This window comes from Pieris brassicae, chromosome 11, assembly GCF_905147105.1.
Source record: "Pieris brassicae chromosome 11, ilPieBrab1.1, whole genome shotgun sequence".
In the NCBI taxonomy this organism is placed as follows: Eukaryota; Metazoa; Arthropoda; class Insecta; order Lepidoptera; family Pieridae; genus Pieris; species Pieris brassicae.
In genome coordinates, this window is record NC_059675.1 from 8,432,602 (window position 1) to 8,452,401 (window position 19,800).

The following is a 19,800-nucleotide window of genomic DNA, read 5'->3' on the forward strand; positions in this document are numbered from 1 at the left end:
TTTGAGAATTCTTTGGCAATACGCATAATAAACCCTAAATTCCTATAGGCTTTTTTACAAATTATGATCATAAATTATAGTGAAATGCTTGAGGAGTTCAGCAACTTAGTTCTTTGATAACTGCTTGTGTTACTTACCTTTCTTTTTTTTTACTAATAATTTCTTTACCATTACGGATATGTACGTTTTTAGTTTATGTATCCTTTTTGGGTTTCTTTTGGCACACAATCGTCAAAGATAGCCTTAAAAATATTATAAAAGTTATCTAAACTCGTTTTTAAGTCCGGCGACAATACACTACACCAGTCGCGGTCGCAGGCGAGAGTTGTTGTTCTCGTCGTCTCGGGGCGCTTGAAGGTATCGACATGTCTATCCTCAGGCTATGCGATGGTCACTACTCCTCTCTACGAAGACATTCCTTAAAGCCACTGCCATCACCGTAACAGTAGGCGTTGACATATCGAAAGACGTTCAAGTTTCGCGGTCATTTAGAGGGAAAGGCTAAATTGGCCTCTAACAAACTGGGTGTGCTCAGCAAGACGGTATTTCACTGCCATCGCCTGCAACTAGGTATGTATATAAAACGATAATTCGGCTCCATATGGAGTACTGTTCTCATTTCACTTAAATGTATTCAACGAAGAGCGACTCGAATAGGTGACGGCGAACTGACTATCAAGAACAAAAAATACTTCGATCTACCAATGTGCTCGAATAATATCCGATAGTTTCATTCAAATATAATTAACGGTCTATACCTACGGGTTCGGTATTATGTAAATATCTGTCCATATCGTTGCAAGGACATATGCATGCTTAGAAAATTTTACACATTAACTATTTATATTATTTAATTGTATCAAAACAGCATTTATTCGTATTCTCTGACCAATTAATTTGCCTGGAATCATACAAAAAATAAATCTTATATACTTTATTTTTATTTCAGCGTTGTGTAACAAACCTTGTTTGTAAGTAATTATGTTTGCATAACACTCCTATAATAAAGTATTCGATGCAGCTGTATTAAAGGTTATAAAATAACATGTGCATATAAATTAAGTCTAGCCTTTTAATTTGAAAAGCCTTTAATTAAAACTGTAATTAAAATGCTGTGTAATAAAATCCTGTATAATAAAATACATGTGTGATTTTAAATTAATTTTGCTCAGTATTTTTTACAAGGCATAAATTTTTTGATTCCGTACAAATATTAAGTTTTGATCCAACCGTAAAAGAAGAAGAGGTTAAGTATAAATCACATCGTTCATTAAAGCATAAGCTTTAATCATATCATAAATTAGAACCACTTAAAAAGGGCTGGTCCTGGCCCCAACAGGCTGCTAAGAAATACATACATAATATATTGATGGCGATATTTAAAGTTATCAGATAACCTTTCAAAATAACTTGAGCCCCAATATAACTCCAATTTATATAAATTCATAATAATATATATTTAATTGCTTCAGTATAAAACGTAACACATGTAGCAATTATACTTTGTTTAAATATTCGCTATGGAACGATTACCGGAGGACGTGATAAAGCCATTACGTTTAAGTATTGACATCTTAGGACGATCCAATATATATATATGGAATAACGATTCCATGAGGAATAAAATACGTGTCGTATACATGATGGTTTTATTTATCGTTTTCTTTATAAGTGTTGCTTTGTATACCATTCAAATATTTTCAGAGGAAGTTCCAATTTCGGAGGTAGCCTTTCAAATTTCGACATTTTTATTTTTAATTCATGGTTAGTATGCAAATAGCTTAAATATCACCAGTAATCTAGCTTTGTAAAAAAAATATTTGGCATTAAATTATTGTAACAATATAATTTGTTTTCTCTCTGTAATTGATTTTAGGAAGGTATTTTTTGGCCGCTATGTTCAAATATAAGATCGAGAACTCCTAACAAGTTGATTATGCAATATTTGCACAATATTAAATAAAAGTACTATTCATACATAGACTTTTCGCTCCTCGCGTAAACGCGTTTAGTGAATATTTCGAATTTTTACCATTAATTTGATAATTGACATAATAACGAATTGTTATTTATTGTAAAATCTTATGCCAAAAAGTCCAATTTAAGTAACCCTTTACTTGATGTAACGTTACCTACTAGTGAGTGTATTAACACATTTTACCATACTGTTATAGCCACATGTAAAGCAATACTAATTCTACGGAACAGAACAAATATTGTTACACTTATAGAAAAAATAGGCGATACTTGGAGAATATACAATATAAATGAACAGCAAATTCGAAACAAGGAATTTCTATTCCAAAGATTAAATTTCTGCCTGAAAGGTAGGTATTATATATATATATACTAAGTCCAGCCATAAATACTAAAACAAAGTAAAAAAAATTGTATTGCAAATAACATTTATTACTTTTGGAATGTATTAGTTTAATACATAAATATTAAAATACAATTAAAAATATAAAAAAGCTTATTCGAAGTGGTCTCCATTGGCTGCAATACAGTCCTTTAAACGTTTACCACCCTATTATTTTTTTATACATCAGTTAAGAAATGACTAATATGTTTCTTAAAGGTCATCTCAAAGTCATCTTATAAATACGCGACATGGTTCTAGGTGTTACCTTCATCTCCCGAGATAACATTTTTTGGTTTCGGATAGGATTTCTTCGAATTCTTTCCCTTACTGCTTTGACCACCTTTTACGTACGAACACTACGTGGACAAAAACATTTTACTAATACCAAGCGTATGGAGAGTTTTAAAAATGGCATTTGGCTCTATGCCTACTTTGTATAATCCAATCACAGCGATTCGGTTCTCTTTATCACCCCACTCCATTTTAATATCTCAAAAAGTGTAAAATGTATTGGCGCCGAAATGAGAAAACCTAATAAACAATAATATAAAAATTCAGCAGATTCTAAATTAAAATTTAATATTTTGTTAATTTTCAATTATAACAGTATTTATGGCCAGACTATGTATATATTCACTTTCATGATAATGGATGTATGACAGATCTTTACGTTGTTCTTAAAATTTATCGTTTGTGATCGCTTTTGAATTTTATGTAAGAATATACTATACCGAGAGCCCAAATTAAACTTTTATTTAGCGAAAAACGTATTGTGTTGTAGTTTATTACACGGGTAGTATGATAACAGTATGGACCAATGCGTTTGCACCAATCATAATCTATCTTGGTAAACTTGCAATGGGACAAAACATTAATCCTCTCCTGCCGTTTGGTTGCGTAATCCCTTTTGATCCATTGAAAGATTGGTTTCGGTACATACTGGCCTATGTATTTGAAATGTATGCAAGTAAGTTTTTATGAATATTAATAATAGTTATATTGCCTTGTTTTGTTATATGCAATCCTCATTATGCAAGAGGCACAACATATAGTTTATGGTTTGGCTTTATAAGACTTATGACATAGAATTTATTTACATTTAGTACCCCACATTCCAGGGTGATGTTTTACATAGCGTACAGTGAACAAAATTTTTTCACGACCTAATTCAACTAAGGCATAACAATACCAATTCTGTTTAAAACAAATATTTTTTTAAAGTTGGACACGCTAGGTTTATGTGTAATTTTTTTAATATGGTTTTCCAGTACTCTGCTTTTTATACATCTATATAGGAACAGAAATCCTCATGGTTACTCTATGTGCTCTTCTTAGTGTCGAGTTTGCCATACTGAAAGTTGATATTACGCTCGTAAAACCAGATAACTCTTCAATAAAAAGCCTCGTTCGTAAGCATCAGCAGCTCCTAGTGTAAGTAATTTTCATATTATTTAGACTACGCAGTTTACACTTAAGGAGTGTAATGTCTAGTTCTGACTATTCAAGAATGTATTATATATAAAACGATCTTAATGTTATTTCAGGTACATTGGTTTACTTGACAAAATTTTCAATAAAATAATATTTTTAGATTTACTTTTTGTTACTGTTGTCATGTGTTTATGCGGATTTGCTGTTACTGTAAGTATTTTACATAACTTAAAGAGATCAGATAAAATAAAATAAAATGTTTGCTTGCATGTCGCAAAGGGGTTTGAGACTTAATCTTATTATATGTCTAATATAGTGTTAAAGATTTTGAAACATTATAAATACCTACCTCACAGCGTGCTAGCTGATGTAAAATTTTACGTTGAATATTTTTATGTTGAATATTTTTGTAATAAATCTTATCATTATTTTAAATTGATTATAGATGGCGAACAACGTTGTGGATTGTGTTAAAAATGTATTATGTGTACTTTCTTTATTAGTTCCTGTATACATATTTTGCTATTTTAGCGAGCAGCTTAAGCAAGAGGTAATTAAATAAATACTATTTAAATTAATATGATGTTTAGATCATAGCCAGTTTTAATACTATTGTAAAGCAATAATTTTTCATTTTCAATTGTGATGTTCAGCATCTTTATAGTTATGACAAATTTAAACAAACGCTGCAGCTGAGACGCTTTTATTAAATGGTTTAATTTAATAAAATTGCGACTTATCAGTAAAAACTTTTTTTACTTTACTCCTGTTTCAGTGCGCTGATATTGCACAAGCGGCATATAACAGCAAGTGGTATAACGTCAGCGTAAGCTATAAAAGGATTATTTGTTTTATTATCACAAGGTATCGTTATAGTTCCCGGCACGTTAATTAGAGTTGATAGACACGCAATATCAATTTCTGCTATTTTGCTAGCAAACGTGATGCGCTGATTAGACTTGATTGTTGATTTGGAAGAAAAAGTATAGTATTTTTTGGCTAAAAAATAACGAATCAGCTAGGTTACGAGTAGGTGTTCGTGTAGTTACTCGTAACCTAGCTAATGAACCAAGGAACTGATATATATCAGTATGATATATGATTTGGGTATAAAATGTCACAAATATTGTTAATATTTGTTGTTGTTATAATACCAATATTTTTTGTTAAAGAAGTTAGCCGCAAGTAGTAAGGTGCCTCCAGTATCATTCAACGTCTTAGTAATTTTCTTCCCTTTAACACTAAAACCTCACTGGCACAATCTATCCTCCTGCCTTTACTGGACTACGCCGATTCTTGCTCATCCGATCTAAACGAGGAATTGCTAAATAAACTGGATCGTCTCCAAAATTTCTGTATCCGATTTATATTCGGTCTAAAAAAGTACGACCATATCTCTGCTAAGGTCTCTGCAGTTAGGCTATGGAATTCACTTCCCGTCGCTATTCGCTTAGCCCCTTCTCTATCTTCCTTTAAATTTCTTCTGTACAAACATTACCTGTCCACATCGTATCCTTAACTTTCGTACTAACTACTAACTGACGTGATACTGATCTTAATTGGATTATCGTGATTCATGTGCACTTTTTACTTTTTGTTTTTCATGTATCCAGTATCAGTTTTGTTTATTTTTTGTTCCTGTTTAGTTCCTTCTCTATAACTACATGTTATGTATTATTGCACTTTTTTATGTAATTAATGTACTATGTACTAATACCTTATGTAATTTAATAAATTACTCACACTGGTTGCGCCTGAAAGAGATCGCTCGAAAGCGATAAGACCGCAAGTGGCCCTCCTTTTCATTTCATTATGTTCAATTTTTATATTGTAATGTATCATAAATAAATAAATAATTGATTTCGTAATCTAGCGACAGACATCCAAAATAAAATTGTCTATATATATATATATATATATATAAATATATAAACGTTTAAGTTGTACGCTAAGATATTTTTGGGAGATTATCTTTTTCCTTATTTTATTACAGGGCCCAAAAACCTTGTTGTCTAACGTCTTTGCAATATGTGCCTATAACACTAAATACATTCTTCAAGGTAAATGGAGCTTAATAAGCTATTATTCATTATAACATATTTTATTAAAAGTACGCACGATGATTTTTTCTTTATTTCAGGTAGTGAGTACATCATGGTCTTATTATTCAGTAATAAGAACAGTGTATGGTGACAAATAAAATTTTAATAAAAACAAAAGTAAAATATATTTTAGTGTTAATATGAATATTTTTTTCTTTCACAAAAACTTTCACAACTAGGTATACGTGAGTCAAGCAAATGAACTGCCTTATAATATGGATTATATACAATGCTGCAATTGAGTTCAAAACTTAATTTAATATAATCTATTTTTAAAGCACATATTAAAGGTTCTAATATTAAACAAATCAAGGTCTCAACAAGTCACGGTGTTAGTGCCATACAATAAGCAGTTACATAAAGCAATGCTCTAACAATACTCTTGTTTGATATGCCAATCAGCATATCAAAATTCTTCATAGTTAAAATATGTATATAAATTTTATCCATCACAGACAATCGGGCATATGTAAAAGTAATCTGCGATCAATCTTACGATTTTTTTATTTTTTTAAAAGGAAATGCGAAAAATAATCAAACGTTTCATTATTTGTATTAATTTAATTTAACCATGACACTTACTTCTGCTTAAATAAGACATTGGTAAATGTCTCGCACATATCACATTCGAAAGACAATATTTATACTTTTGATTATAAAAGTTATTTAGTGTTGATAAAAAATAAAGTAAAATACTTTATAATTAAATGAGTTACGGCCCAATTTTCGACTAGTACTAGTAGAAGTATGTCTAAAAGATGTTAACAATAATATAACTTTTTTTAAATGTATAACAATAAGTTTTAGCACATAGTTTAAGCAATTCTCGTGGGAGCAAATTGTAACCATAGAAATGAATGACAAGTGACAGCGTGTGAAGGCGGTTTTTTTTCTTGAGGACCTTGAGCACCAGATCTTTTGGACATCACCAGTAAGATATGCACTGCATAAGTTCAGTCGGTCGCGCGCAGAAATCAGCGCATGACGCGTGCGTGTTAACCACAGATAAAATACGAAAAGTAATTAATCAGTGGTATGTTAGCGCGTATTGTTAAATCCAATAAACGAAACATGTTTTTTTGTAAACGCTTCCGTTGTATTTAATTTTATTAAAAAAATATTAACTATAAAGATTAAGTATTTCAAATATTTCAAATTACTTATTTTTTTTTATTTAATAAACGTAACGATAGTAACTACTGTTCATATGCGCACGCACGAAATTAAATACGATTTCCCATTGAAGTGCAATTTTGGACTAAGTAAGTATTGTATTTTTAAAATATAAGACTAGATCATAAATCTACACAATAACGTATTCAAACACTTTGCCAGGGAAATTAGATAATATAATAATTAATATTGAATTCACATCAATAGTGCATATTTTGGTAAATAGGTTAGTAGTAGTTGGTTAGAAAACAACGATAAATATTAGTAATATTATCTGCGTAGTTTTTGTTATTTATATTAATTGAGTAACTTATCAACCACTTCTAAATGTTGACATTTTTATTAATTTGTTTTTGTTTTACAATAAAACTGTAGTCACCCTGAGTAAAAGTATTTTAATTGTCTGTATACGTCCAGACCCTAATTTGTCATGATACCTTTACCTTAACTTATATCTTAACAAATAAAAAATAAATTTATTCATTGCTCATAAAAAACTATTATAATTTGATATATAAACAAAAAATATATATATCACCTACAAGTAAAAGTTATAAAAACATTTAAATCAATCTCTCCTATCTTTCTACACATGCGTGTATTTATTTTTGTTTAATTATTGCCTTTAATTTATAAAATATTTAAATATATATATATATACTATTAAACTAAGAGCATTATAACGCTGAAAAAAGCATTAGGTATCTATCTAGACTTGATACAACACACAAAAATAGAAATCTTTCATCTTTAATATATTACTCAATATGCTATAATTTTTGGTTTACGTTAACGAACCATATTTATTAATAAGAAAAAAATTAAATTATATAAAAAAATAACACAAAGAAAATTTACAATTTGATTTTTCCGAATGGGTTTTCTCTTATTTAGGGGACGTAAAGGCAGTTCAATTTATTTGTAATATGTCTTTTATAAATAAGATTTGTTGAACTTTCGAACTTTGAAAACCTCCCAAAAATAAATTATATCTGTCAAACAATTGGACCGTATTTATTCATTTATTAGTTTATAAATATAATTACGTTATTAACATTATATTTTTTGTTTATTGAATTGGTAAAAATGTAATTGCCCTGAGATTAAATTTTGTCTCATTGTTTTTGTCTTTGCACATTATTGAATTAACAAAATAGGTACATAACATCTAATACCTAAAGTTATTGAAATATTTATCCTATTCTTATCCGAATCCAAATGTAAAATAATTGTGTTTTATTATATGAGAATCCTGCCGAAAAATATCGTGTATTGAAGAGGATATGACGTTTTACCCGTTTTCTATAGCCGTGATCAATTCCTGTAGTCAATGTAAATATCGTGTCAAAGGAAACGAAGTAATCTAAGGAATAACGATATAGTAACGAAATCGCATTTTCATGCACAACGCGATGTACGTACACGCTTCCTCTTTTGCCACAGAATTAAACAGTATTCAATTCATTTTTCTACTTCAAACAAATCACTTGTATAAATTTCCTCACTTCCCGATAAGGCTTGGTCACAGTTCTCGGCGTTCTCAACAGGCCGTACTTAGAGAAATGCAAGCAGTCTTATACGTTAAAAAAATCATGTTTTCACCCAAACTGAACCCTAGACATCCAGGTAAAATTAACAGTTTTTGATATGTATATTGCTATTTAAAATAATTAGTCGTAAATTAGTGCTAAGTGCAACTAACAGTAGTAAAACAAGTAGATCTTGATTAAACAAAGTTGAATTTTGAATAATATTGACTATAATAGCAAGTTATATCACATCTAAGACACGTTTTGACAAAATAATTAGTCTAATTATAGAATATGAAGTAGATACACGCAATGCGTGATTATTTTAATATTAATGCACGCATTCTTTTTAAAATGTTCTTAACGATTTAATAAAACCAATATTTGTTTCATTTGGTTTGTCATTATGTAAATAATATCTGATCAAAAACATGTGTTACATTATATGTATATTATTTCCATATTTAACCATTATATGTATAGAAATTTACTCAAAGTTCCAAGTGCACTGCCATATACTCATAATAAAATAGTTTTGCTAAGATTTGGGAAAAAAATCAAATTTTGTGTATATCTCTTAATTTTTCATTCTTTAAAAATGTACTCTAATTATATATAAACTTGTGTTAATGTTTTATCAAAATCCGATTGCCTTGACTTTTAAAATCCAATGAATACTAATAGGTATGCACTGACCTCTACTATACTTTAAAATTAGAGTTTTATGTTTCAAGTACCTATTGCAACATCAAATCAACTTGATCGATAGTGTGTAGACCTTGATGGCGTCAAAGTACCTTCTATTTTCCTTTAGCTTACGTTAATAGATGTGATCTTATAATAAAATCTACACATGTTTTTTTTCTAACCACTGAATGACAATGACTACAAATTCGTTATTTGTTCGTAGACTTAACGCCGAAGGATAATTCGACAAGGCATAACCGAGTTGAGCTTAGCCGTTAAAAATGACTAAACTAGAAAATTGTAAGGACAGTGCGCCGGATCAGTTCTACGGATGCTGCTTGGCCAAACTTAGGGAAGGAAACGAATCGCCGGAACTTTTTGCAAGGTCATGGAGCGGAAAGATGTCACCGCTAGTATGGCGTGTACCGATATTTGTATGGGCAGTCGGTATTATTACGTGGTCCGTCGTCTGCTTCTGGGGACCTCGGGAAATGTTCCTACTATATATGACACATTGGGGCCTTATTATGATATTTTTGGAATCACTCTTCGGTATATTAGTATGCATTAAGAAACATCGTGGACATTTTAAAGGTAGGACATAATATATTTATATCATTCTTGAGACAGAGATAAAAACGACACCGCTTGCGAGGTGATATTAATAGCTGAGAGCTAGATCCAATTAGTATTCTTAGTGAAATGGGCACAATGTATCATTAACCCTACAACGTGCAACAAAAAGGTAGAGCACTTCTCTACCGTAATTAATTAGGCTAAATGTCTTGAAATTATATCTTAAATATATACCTACGAATCATTTCTAATATGTTCTTCTAGTATATAAAAATAAAGCTTGTAAGCGATGGATAATAATAATTACTAAAAAATCAGATTAAAGCGTTACGTTAGTTTTTACCTGTACCTGTTATTTACAAAATTAAAAAAAAAAATTGTATTAATTATATATTGGTTTTCTTTTCAATAGCTTTGAAAATTCTGCTGTAAACGATTATAAGAAAGCCAATACGTAAACAATTATACTACAAAGAGGTTTTATGCCCTTGAAATACTTCAATGTTTTTTAATGGTGTTACAACTACAGATGACGCAACTTAAGAGAACCACAGGTTTTTCGCCTTTGACCCTGAATTCACGAATTCATTACGAATGTTTTTTATAACTGTTCAATGTTTTTAAGTTTCGTAACGACTGAATAAATGTAAACAAAACATAATCATTTTCGTGACACGAAGTATTTTTTATTACAGCTATTTTATGATAGTATAAGAATAGTTTTTGCTATAAGGAAAATAGATAATTTTGTGATACCGTCTTTATAAATTTTTTTTCAAAAATGACTCCAGTGTCTCCCTAAATTACTATAAGACAGTGGTATCCAGATTGACATAAAATATTATATCCCTAAGAACCATCTCCGTTAATAACCAAAAAGGGATATTTGGAAGGTGTTGAAACAATGATTGTTTTACTAGTATTTATCTTTTGTTTTGGGATTCAAGGCAAGCATTTGAATTTTTTTGAAAACTTTTAGATCGGTCGCAAGGTCTACCTTGGTATGTGAGGGCATACTGGGTTTTGTACAACGTCACTGTACCGCTGGCCTTTCTTATATCACTCTTCTATTGGGCTGTTCTAAGAGGAGGTAAGTAAAATCATTCTATCATTTTATAATTCATCTCAATTCTTAATCTAACCCTAACGTTCTTAAAAACGCAACTAGCTGTACGGCAATGAAGTACGGAATCAATAGTAGATTTCTACCATTCCCAAATTTAAAGATTCTGCAATTACATTCGATAATTAGGTAAAAGGAATATGTCACAGTTGTGAATAAATTAATAGTAGGACACCGCCTTTGCGTGCTAATGCTTCATGTTTAATACGCATTTGTTTTCAACGTTTTTATGTTTGCAGCGGGTGCCAACATAAACTACGCACCTGACCCGATCTTAGACGTAATGTTACATGGAGGAAATTCTGTTTTGATGCTGATTGAATTGTTGATGTCTCGTCACCCGAGTCGTCTTCTACATGTGATGCAGCCTCTATACTTTTCTGGTGTTTATCTTCTCTTTACGCTAGCACACTTCTTTGCCGAAGGACACGACCCGTAAGTTGATTATGTATTTTTAAAATCTTAAAGAATGACCTAAAACCGCGTTCATTTAATTATTTTCTTAACTCGTTGTTTTGTATACTTAACAGTCTAGCGAAACTCTGAATGGTAAGTTATATGTTTAAACGCGTCATAAAAGCGTTATATGAATGTGTAGCAGGTACGTTCTATTGTGTACTGCGTACACCAAAGACTTTTTTAGTTTTATAATATTAATTTGATTATACCAAATTAACCCTGCGACTCTTCTTGTTCACTGTCTAATTCAAACTTCAAAGAGATTATTAAAATCATCTATTTTTGGCGTTGTGTTTGTCCAATATTGCTAAATTCAAATTGAGTTGTTGTATCATGGTAAACATTCTTTGAATTTAAGTTAATATCTGACTACAATAATTTACTTTAACCAAACAATTATTGGGAAAAAATTAAATTTCCTATATCTATGCAGCATTGAAATTAAATTTATAACAAAAACTTTTTGCTGCCATTTGCATAAATATCTAAATATTTTGGACAAAAAATACAGACGTGTTAACAACAAAAACTATAGTAAAATATTATTTATATATTTTCGCGTTAACGTGATCTTAAACAAAACCTTCTAACAATAAACCTTGTAACGAAGTCACATCTAAGTTTACAGTTTGCACAAATATCAAACAATATTTGTTTGTATATATATTTTGCACTGTCAAGTCTGTGTAAACTAGCATGCGTATCCTATATCTACTACTTCTACATTAGAGGTGTTATTAATGAAGAATATTTGGCGCATGTATTTTTTATCGAAGTACCTCAAGAGTGATAGACATTGAGTAGAACTATATAAATATAATGAAACGCAAAATACGTCGCTTAGTGCAAAACTCGAATACGGCTAGAACACTTCGCTTTACCTTTTTATATATTTCGTGAACTCTTGGGGCGCTTTTTATAAAGAGTATTGGAAAAAAGGCTATGTAAACAATCAAATTAAGGTTAAACGAAGATCGTGAGGACAGCTAGACAATTTAAATAAACGGGGTTTAAATTTATATCGGCATCGTACAGTCTAGATAGTGCCTAAATGTTTATATATTGTTTCACACTTAGATTTAAATTACTCGTTTTAAATATTAAAGTAATTAATATTAATTATTATTATAATTTTATTAAATTATGCGACCATTTCTATGAACGTCGAAATAAAATGATCAAAAGAGTTATGATACTTGAAAGACGTAAGGTAGGAAATTGCTAAATTGAACGCACAACAATTTATCACAAAAAACCTTGAAGGACCTTGAAAACTTACACTCCACCTCCTCCCAAAAACATCTGTATAGCGATCGTATAATAATTACACCATGGTCACATTATCTCATAACCTTCAACTATGGGAAATGCGGTTTTTAAAAGTAATTAAGCCAAAACGTAACTTATAACGTAATTTAGAGTTATTTTTTGAAGATTTTTATACGGATTAAATTATCATATTTAATCTTTTCAGATCAGACCTTGCGTATATCCTCGCATGTCAAGGAGAAAATATTAATTATCCTCTAACCATTAATCTTGCATGACTTTCGAATACTAATCGCTGCAATTGTAATTGTTATAAAATTTAAATATTTTATCTTAGATTTCTGCCAATATTATTTCAATTTTTTTCATAAGTTTATTAAAATCAATTCTAATGTTTAATTAATATAAAAATAATTAAGATTGTAATGTTACGCAAATCCAAACCACTGAATGCAGTCAATGGTTTAAAAAAATAACCTTTAATATATCATCTAACAATTTTTTATAGGAATGAGATTAACTCACGCTGGGTAACATGACCATTTCCATACAAATTCTATGGTTAGCGCCTGTCGCAGTGTTTTTCTCAGTCCCTACTAAAACTCACAAAAAAGAAGTGATTAATTTAATTTCACTGTGCATATAAGAAAATTCTTGATTTTTTTAATCGAAAGAAAATTCTGTAACTTTATACAACAGACACAACAAAAATCGTTATAAAATAGTACTTGAATACTATTTTTATGCTATGAATTTAAGTTTTCAAATATTCCTCAAAATCACTATTATAGGAATGTTAATGTTATAATGGTTTATCTTTTCAGATGGGGCAATGCTTTCATATACCCAGTGATTGACTGGTCGAAGCCGATAGAAACGCTCATAGTGCTGACTTTGACAGCATTATTCTTCGCATTAATGCATATATTAACCGTAGGAATTTCAACGGTTCGTGACTATACTTTACAGAGGCTGTCGCAGAACAAAAGTGGAGTATACAACGATGGATTTGAACCTTGAATAACTAGATCTCAGTGAAGTACTGATAAGATAATGTAATATTTTTACTGTTGATATGAGAGTGACGGCTAATGACTACTGTGAGCTGTGAGGAAATGATTTGTGACTGTTGTAGAAAAAAATGCAGTCTGGTACCAAAGATTTTTACATCTACACACACACTTTCACAAATCAGACTTCAGTTAGAAATGAGTTCAAACTCTTCGATTATCAATAAGTAAATAATGGAAACAATTATTATTTACTTGTAAATGAGTAACATTTATTTTGTGATAACATTGATATTTTAAATCACATTGTGAAGTAAAGAAAAACTTAGTTTAAATTTAAATTGCCTATTATTCGATAAGTTATTATAATTTTAAAAATAAAAAGGGATTTAAAGATTGGTAAGATGTGTTGTCATAGTTGTACAAGTATTTTAAACTGTGGATTTTATTAAATAAAAGCATATATTTATTAGAAGTTTTACTGATATAACAAATAATATTTATCCCCTATAGGATTCGACCTTCAAATTTAATGTTTTCATCATAAAATATATCAATAATATAATAATCAAAATATAACAAAACTTCGGCGACCTTATTATAGGTATGCGTTAAAGTTAGGACAGTGTTCGTTACCATGGTTACGATGTTATATATAAAAGTATGATTACCTACCTAATACTTAATCTAGATACAAATACTGAAACAAACTAAAAAACATTTCTATTGCAAATAACATTTATTACTTTTATAGTGTATTAGTACAGAAATATAAAACAATTTAAAATATAAAAAGCTTACTAGAAGTGGTCTCCATTGGCTGCAATACAGTCCTTTAAACGTTGTGGCCAGAGATCAATAGAAGCACGCACTCTTCCTGTAGGAAAATTCTTCAGTGCCAATCGTACGGATTATGTTAGGGACTCCAAATTATCAAGAATGGTATTTTGATACACTTATGCCGATGTGTTGATACCGTTTTCATAAAAGTATGGCTCAGTCACTCCTTCATAGCTAATACCCCACCAAACCATCAAAGTCGGATAGTGCCCACGTACACTCTATCGACTAATTGGAAGTCTTGCTTAGAGATTTGAGCATAAAAATGGTTATATTGTTTGTTAAAATGTTGCGCAATTGTAAAAAAAAACTAATCCATAAACAAAAATTTTCTATGACCTCCCTTTGTGTACCGCTTCAGTAGTTGTTTCGGTTTTACCACCCTATTCTTTTTTTTTTAATATCAGTTAAGAAATTACTAGTACGTGTCTTATAGGCTACAAGTCCTAAGTCATCTTATGAATACGAGACATGGTTCTAAGTGTTGTCTTCATCTCCCGAGATATTTTTGTTTTGGTTTCGCACAGGATTTCTTCGAATTCTTTGACAACCATTTTCGTATGAACACTACGTGGACGGCAAGATCTTTTTCTGTCACTAACAGAGGAAGTCTTGTGGTATTAAGAGCCCGGTACACAAACATTTTACTAATACCAAGCGTATGGAGAGGTTTAAAAATGGCATTTGGCTTCACCACCTACTTTGTGTAATGCAAGCACAGCGATTCGGTTCCTTCGAACCTTATGAACATTGATATAAAAATGACAGATTCTATATTAAAATTTAATATTTTGTTAATTTTTAATTGTAACAGTATTTATGGCCAAGTTATAAAGAGTTGACTGTAATCAATAAACAAATGACCTACGTATTTTAGTCAGCATTCTATTACGTTACTTATATAGAAAAGGTATTTTTTTACATAATATTTTAAACATAACAATAATATTGAAATGCCCTTGATTGAATGAGGTCGCAAGCTCATTTATTAACTTGCGATCAACACAAACAATTTCAGTAGGTATGTCTATCGTATGCCAAACCCTTATTAGCAGAAATAGTACAGGAATTTCACAACTCAGAGTTGATTTCATCTCTAGGCAATTGGTACTATTTTTCAGTCGAAATACCGATTAAAAATATCAATAACCAAATAAAAAACGGCTTAATTCTCAAAATTTATTAGATTTCCTAGTGTTGTCGGGATATATATATATAGGAAATCTAATAATCAATACATTTTAAAATTCATTAAATATACTTAACACCGCTATCAGAAATCTAATCAGTTCAAACAAGTGAATCTCGTCGCGTATTTGGTTGCGGGCTGCGAAGTGATATTGTAGTCGCGAAAATGGGTGCGATAAAGAAGTATTGTAAGAAAGAATTCCAAATTCAAAAATTCAAATTTGAATATGATGATGGAGAGGATTTTTGCATCGGTTGCTTTCAACAGAATCGTTCGTGTCTACCCCTTTTAATAATACGGGGTTTATTATTTTTATGTTCCGTGGCTATAGTGGTATCATCGATAGTGCTAGTGTCAGAAACAGGAAAGGGCGCCTTCTGGCCGATATATTTGACTCATTGGGGAATTTTTCTAATGATGGTCTCTACTGGTTTTGGATTTGGGATTTCACTGCACCGCTATATGAAGGGACCTATTGGTAAGTTATAAATAGTGACCTGTTTGTAGCTTTGCATTCTGAGTTAAGATTATGCTTGCAATGTGTTAATTTTTATATTTTACATACAATATTTCCCGGGATTTTTAATGACAATAGTTAATTATTTAAATAGATCGTGCTTCATTCGAAGACAATATTATATCAAATTTATTATATGTATGTAATGAATTATAACTTAACTTATTTTATTTTACAATAAGGTATTTCAAAAATTTGTACTTAAAAGTAACGGACATCAGAAAGTAGTAACATTATGTTCGAAGTAACCTGCAATAGGGTATGTGACAAACACAAACAAAGAAATTAAGGGCAAGTCTAACCGGAAGTCAAATTTTTACCTAAAAAGCCACGTAAGAGGTCGTATAATGGATAATTAAAAATAATACTATGTATACACATACATACATAATACAAAGCTGGTCTATAATCCATTTTATCTTTATTTTACCGAAATGTTTATCTCGTTATAGGATTCATATTATATCGTATCTATACTATCACTTTTAGGAATATGACACTATAAATTATACCAGCTTTATCTGTGGTGACGAATGCTTTTCCTTTTATAAAAGTATATAGTAGAAACACCACGGCAACACGCGGTAAAAGATAATAATGTAAGATTATATATCGAATATTCAAATGGACAAACAATATCAGTGTACTATCAGAATTCAATTCAAGAACACAAATTAGGGTGACACGATTGGTTAGGATTAGAAGAACGCAGATCACCCAAATGTCTAATAATTTATCTGTTTTTAGAAATCGAAACTCTTATAATTTAGCGAGGATGAATATTATGATTACCTAAAAATCCCTGTTAAAGATTTTTTTTAATTTTTTAATTTAAATATTATTACTGATCGTTTCAGATACGTCATTTGGACTACCTTGGTATATAATTGTATATTGGTTGTTATACAATGTGGCTGTACCGTTAGCCGTGTTTATTACTGTCTTCTATTGGGCATTTTTGTCCGGATTAGCAGACTCCGAAGAAGTCGGTAATATTATAATTCCATATTTAGTTTTGATTCTAGTATTCATCTTATCCATTATAGATACCCAAGAAGTGGCAGTGTTAGCCTAGGCACGTGACTCAGGTCGTGGGTTCGAACCCTAGCTATACGCCATTGGATGTTTCTATCTATGTGTGCGTTTAATAGTTACTTTCACGGATAAGAAAGCGTTGAGGAGAAACCCAAAAATCGACGACGTTTAGCAAAGAAGGCTGTTCAGAAATCTGAGACCACGATTGAGTTAGACATTTACAATAGGATATGTCTATTTCTATTCTTATCGAACAACTATTCCTTGAATTAATAAACTGTCTTGACTCGGACAGTTTATGTTTACTGTGTTAGTAAAAATACCGTTATAAACAACACTTTTTTTTAATTTTTTGTTATAGTCTATTACAAAACAGTTTCAATCTTTATCAAGTTTACAAACAAGTAGAAACGTATAATTTCAAATACCTATTGGTCTTATTACTGCCTTTATGAAGACAGATAGAAAATTAAATCTTGTTTTTTTTTTCAGCTGGATTAGAATTTGCACCAAACAAAGTGCTGGATATCTTCATTCACGCCATAAACAGTGTGGTGATGTTATTACTACTGCTAACATCTCGTCATCCCATGTACTTACTACACTTCTATAATGTGTTTGGCGTTGCTCTGATCTACATGTTCTTCAGTATTATTTACTGGGCAGCAGGCGGCACTGACCAGTAAGTTTTATTAAATTTCATGACTATATGGAATCATTTACATAGCATCAATCTTTTGGTAGTGTGAGTTTGCTCGTATCTAGTACTATGATACTTATCTGTCATTTTTAATGTCAGCCTTATTATAAAACATGTACGGTTACCATGTAATACCGTAACTATGGTAACTAACACGACTATCATTCATCCGTATTTTATAATTCCGATGGTAATTTTAAAAATTTACTGGACGAGTGTTACCTTGCACAGTTTAAAATAGAAGTTGTACTTTATAGCATTTAGCCGTAAATATATCGAAATTTCAATTTCCAATTAAAACTTTTTAAGTTAAGAAAATAACTTTAATCAGTTGGCCAAAGTACAGAATCTTATCTTAATCTAGAATTCATTTTTATTATATGAATATAATGTCCTTTTATACAAGATAAATATATAATATAACAAGGCTGGACATTACTTACTAAGAAAATCCATTTCAATAAGATATTTTTATATTCAATGTTCATTATTAAATAAACTATTAAATTATAGTAGTAACGCCCGCTATAAACTGAATTTTACCAGGCGCACGGAGCGGACTACCATTTATAATTACTATTAGATAAAAAATATTAATAGCTGATTTATATTTTTTGCTGAATATAGAAGCCAGGAGTTAAATGCATGCAATGCTTTTGACTACGTTGGTGATAACAGAACTTACAATACAAAAACTTATTGAGTATTTATGTCATATATATTTTTCTTACTAATATGGATAAATGTGTACTTCTAAACTTCTTTTACAACGATTATAATTTTTATATCACTTTTCTGTTGTATAAAAGAAATATTTTTAAAAATAAAATTTTTTCACAGATTCGGACACACATTTATCTACCCCATGTTAGACTGGGAGCAGCCGGCTGTGGCGTCAATAGCTGTAGTATTTTGTGCTGTTCTTATCATTATAGTTCATGTAATCATTACCTTGTTAACTGTGGCAAGGGATGCCCTTGGAAAACGATATCGAAATGATAATTCTATAGATTTTTCGAGTAATATGTACAGTTAAGGAGTTAGAAACAGTGTATTGAAAGCTAATGCTACATACTATAAGATAATTTTAGTTAGTGTATAAACTGTATGAGATTTAAACGTTTATGAATAAGGTGCTTATGTCTATTCTTCGGCTGTAGCGCTGTACGCAACTTAATAGTGTAAGGGTCAAGAATTAGCGCAAATTATGACTTCCGTATATCAAAAATGTATTGGTTTTGACATACTGGATAGTACCAACTAAATAACTCAAGACATTATACTATAATAACGTTTTATGAAGCTTTGCAATCCATAATTTATTTTGAAGGCTTTTAACATAAAATATGAACATTGTAAATAAGGCGTAACATTTTATACAAGTATTAATAATTGTAATTTATTTTGTTACGTGTAATTATTATCAAATTCTCCTTCCTATAAAAATATAGAATAGGTTGAATATGTTCTTTTTTAATTATATATAATTTAAGTAATGTACTTAATTACGTAAATATATTTTATATTTTTTTCTCGTTTGTTTTATACAAGTTACGATAAAATCTAAAAGATAGTTAAGGTTTGGGAATATAACCAATGTAGATCATTAAATGTCACAACATCACAGCCTTCGGCTACAAATCACTAGAATGACGTCATATCCTGAAACGTGCAAACAAACTTAGTCCGGCCGCTTGCGGCTACTTCTCGAGCTAAACCACTGAGGCTTTCGGGCCTGCCAGTAGTTTAACTGATTGAGGATATTTCCGTTAATTTAGGGGAAAAACGGCCCAACATT

At 30.5% G+C, this 19,800-nt stretch overlaps 3 protein-coding genes across 7 annotated transcripts; all 3 read left to right on the forward strand.

Annotated features, from left to right (window-relative positions):
* Positions 1–1,184: 1,184 nt before the first annotated feature.
* LOC123716120 (odorant receptor 4-like) lies at positions 1,185–6,033 on the forward strand. 4 transcript variants are annotated; one of them, XM_045671686.1, is made up of 9 exons: positions 1,185–1,246; positions 2,175–2,327; positions 3,144–3,329; positions 3,631–3,793; positions 3,907–4,003; positions 4,239–4,343; positions 4,569–4,657; positions 5,787–5,853; positions 5,934–6,011. In XM_045671686.1, exons 3-9 carry the CDS (start codon positions 3,161–3,163, stop codon positions 5,991–5,993), a joined length of 750 nt encoding a protein of 249 aa, XP_045527642.1. In that variant the 5' UTR covers positions 1,185–1,246; positions 2,175–2,327; positions 3,144–3,160; the 3' UTR covers positions 5,994–6,011. The 4 variants fall into 4 exon arrangements, with proteins under 4 accessions (XP_045527642.1, XP_045527641.1, XP_045527640.1 ...); XM_045671685.1 differs by lacking the exon at positions 1,185–1,246 and adding an exon at positions 1,420–1,764 and having other exon boundaries at positions 3,658–3,793; XM_045671684.1 differs by lacking the exon at positions 1,185–1,246 and adding an exon at positions 1,426–1,764 and having other exon boundaries at positions 5,934–6,033.
* Positions 6,034–6,827: 794 nt separating this feature from the next.
* On the forward strand, positions 6,828–14,186 carry LOC123716122 (protein rolling stone-like). Of its 2 annotated transcripts, none has more exons than XM_045671691.1 (5): positions 6,828–7,157; positions 9,508–9,878; positions 10,840–10,950; positions 11,223–11,418; positions 13,536–14,186. In XM_045671691.1, the coding sequence occupies exons 2-5, from the start codon at positions 9,566–9,568 to the stop codon at positions 13,729–13,731; spliced, it is 816 nt and encodes a 271-aa protein (XP_045527647.1). In that variant the 5' UTR covers positions 6,828–7,157; positions 9,508–9,565; the 3' UTR covers positions 13,732–14,186. The 2 variants fall into 2 exon arrangements, with proteins under 2 accessions (XP_045527647.1, XP_045527648.1); XM_045671692.1 differs by lacking the exon at positions 6,828–7,157 and adding an exon at positions 8,586–8,694.
* A 1,696-nt stretch (positions 14,187–15,882) lies between these two features.
* LOC123716259 (protein rolling stone-like) lies at positions 15,883–19,380 on the forward strand. Its single transcript, XM_045671916.1, has 4 exons — positions 15,883–16,228; positions 17,125–17,256; positions 17,795–17,984; positions 18,843–19,380. Exons 1-4 carry the CDS (start codon positions 15,916–15,918, stop codon positions 19,036–19,038), a joined length of 831 nt encoding a protein of 276 aa, XP_045527872.1. The 5' UTR covers positions 15,883–15,915; the 3' UTR covers positions 19,039–19,380.
* Positions 19,381–19,800: the final 420 nt, after the last annotated feature.

Excerpts from the sequence above, each read along its gene's own strand:
- LOC123716122 (XM_045671691.1), top strand. The coding sequence starts at position 9,566 with ATGACTAAACTAGAAAATTGTAAGGACAGTGCGCCGGATCAGTTCTAC. Across the intron at positions 9,879-10,839 it reads ACATCGTGGACATTTTAAAG|ATCGGTCGCAAGGTCTACCT; the intron begins GTAGGACATAAT and ends GAAAACTTTTAG. Across the intron at positions 10,951-11,222 it reads TTGGGCTGTTCTAAGAGGAG|CGGGTGCCAACATAAACTAC; the intron begins GTAAGTAAAATC and ends TTATGTTTGCAG.
- LOC123716259 (XM_045671916.1), top strand. The coding sequence starts at position 15,916 with ATGGGTGCGATAAAGAAGTATTGTAAGAAAGAATTCCAAATTCAAAAA. Across the intron at positions 17,257-17,794 it reads AGCAGACTCCGAAGAAGTCG|CTGGATTAGAATTTGCACCA; the intron begins GTAATATTATAA and ends TTTTTTTTTCAG. Across the intron at positions 17,985-18,842 it reads GCAGCAGGCGGCACTGACCA|ATTCGGACACACATTTATCT; the intron begins GTAAGTTTTATT and ends ATTTTTTCACAG.
- LOC123716120 (XM_045671684.1), top strand. The coding sequence starts at position 1,521 with ATGGAACGATTACCGGAGGACGTGATAAAGCCATTACGTTTAAGTATT. Across the intron at positions 2,328-3,143 it reads ATTAAATTTCTGCCTGAAAG|TTTATTACACGGGTAGTATG; the intron begins GTAGGTATTATA and ends ATTGTGTTGTAG. Across the intron at positions 4,004-4,238 it reads TATGCGGATTTGCTGTTACT|ATGGCGAACAACGTTGTGGA; the intron begins GTAAGTATTTTA and ends AATTGATTATAG.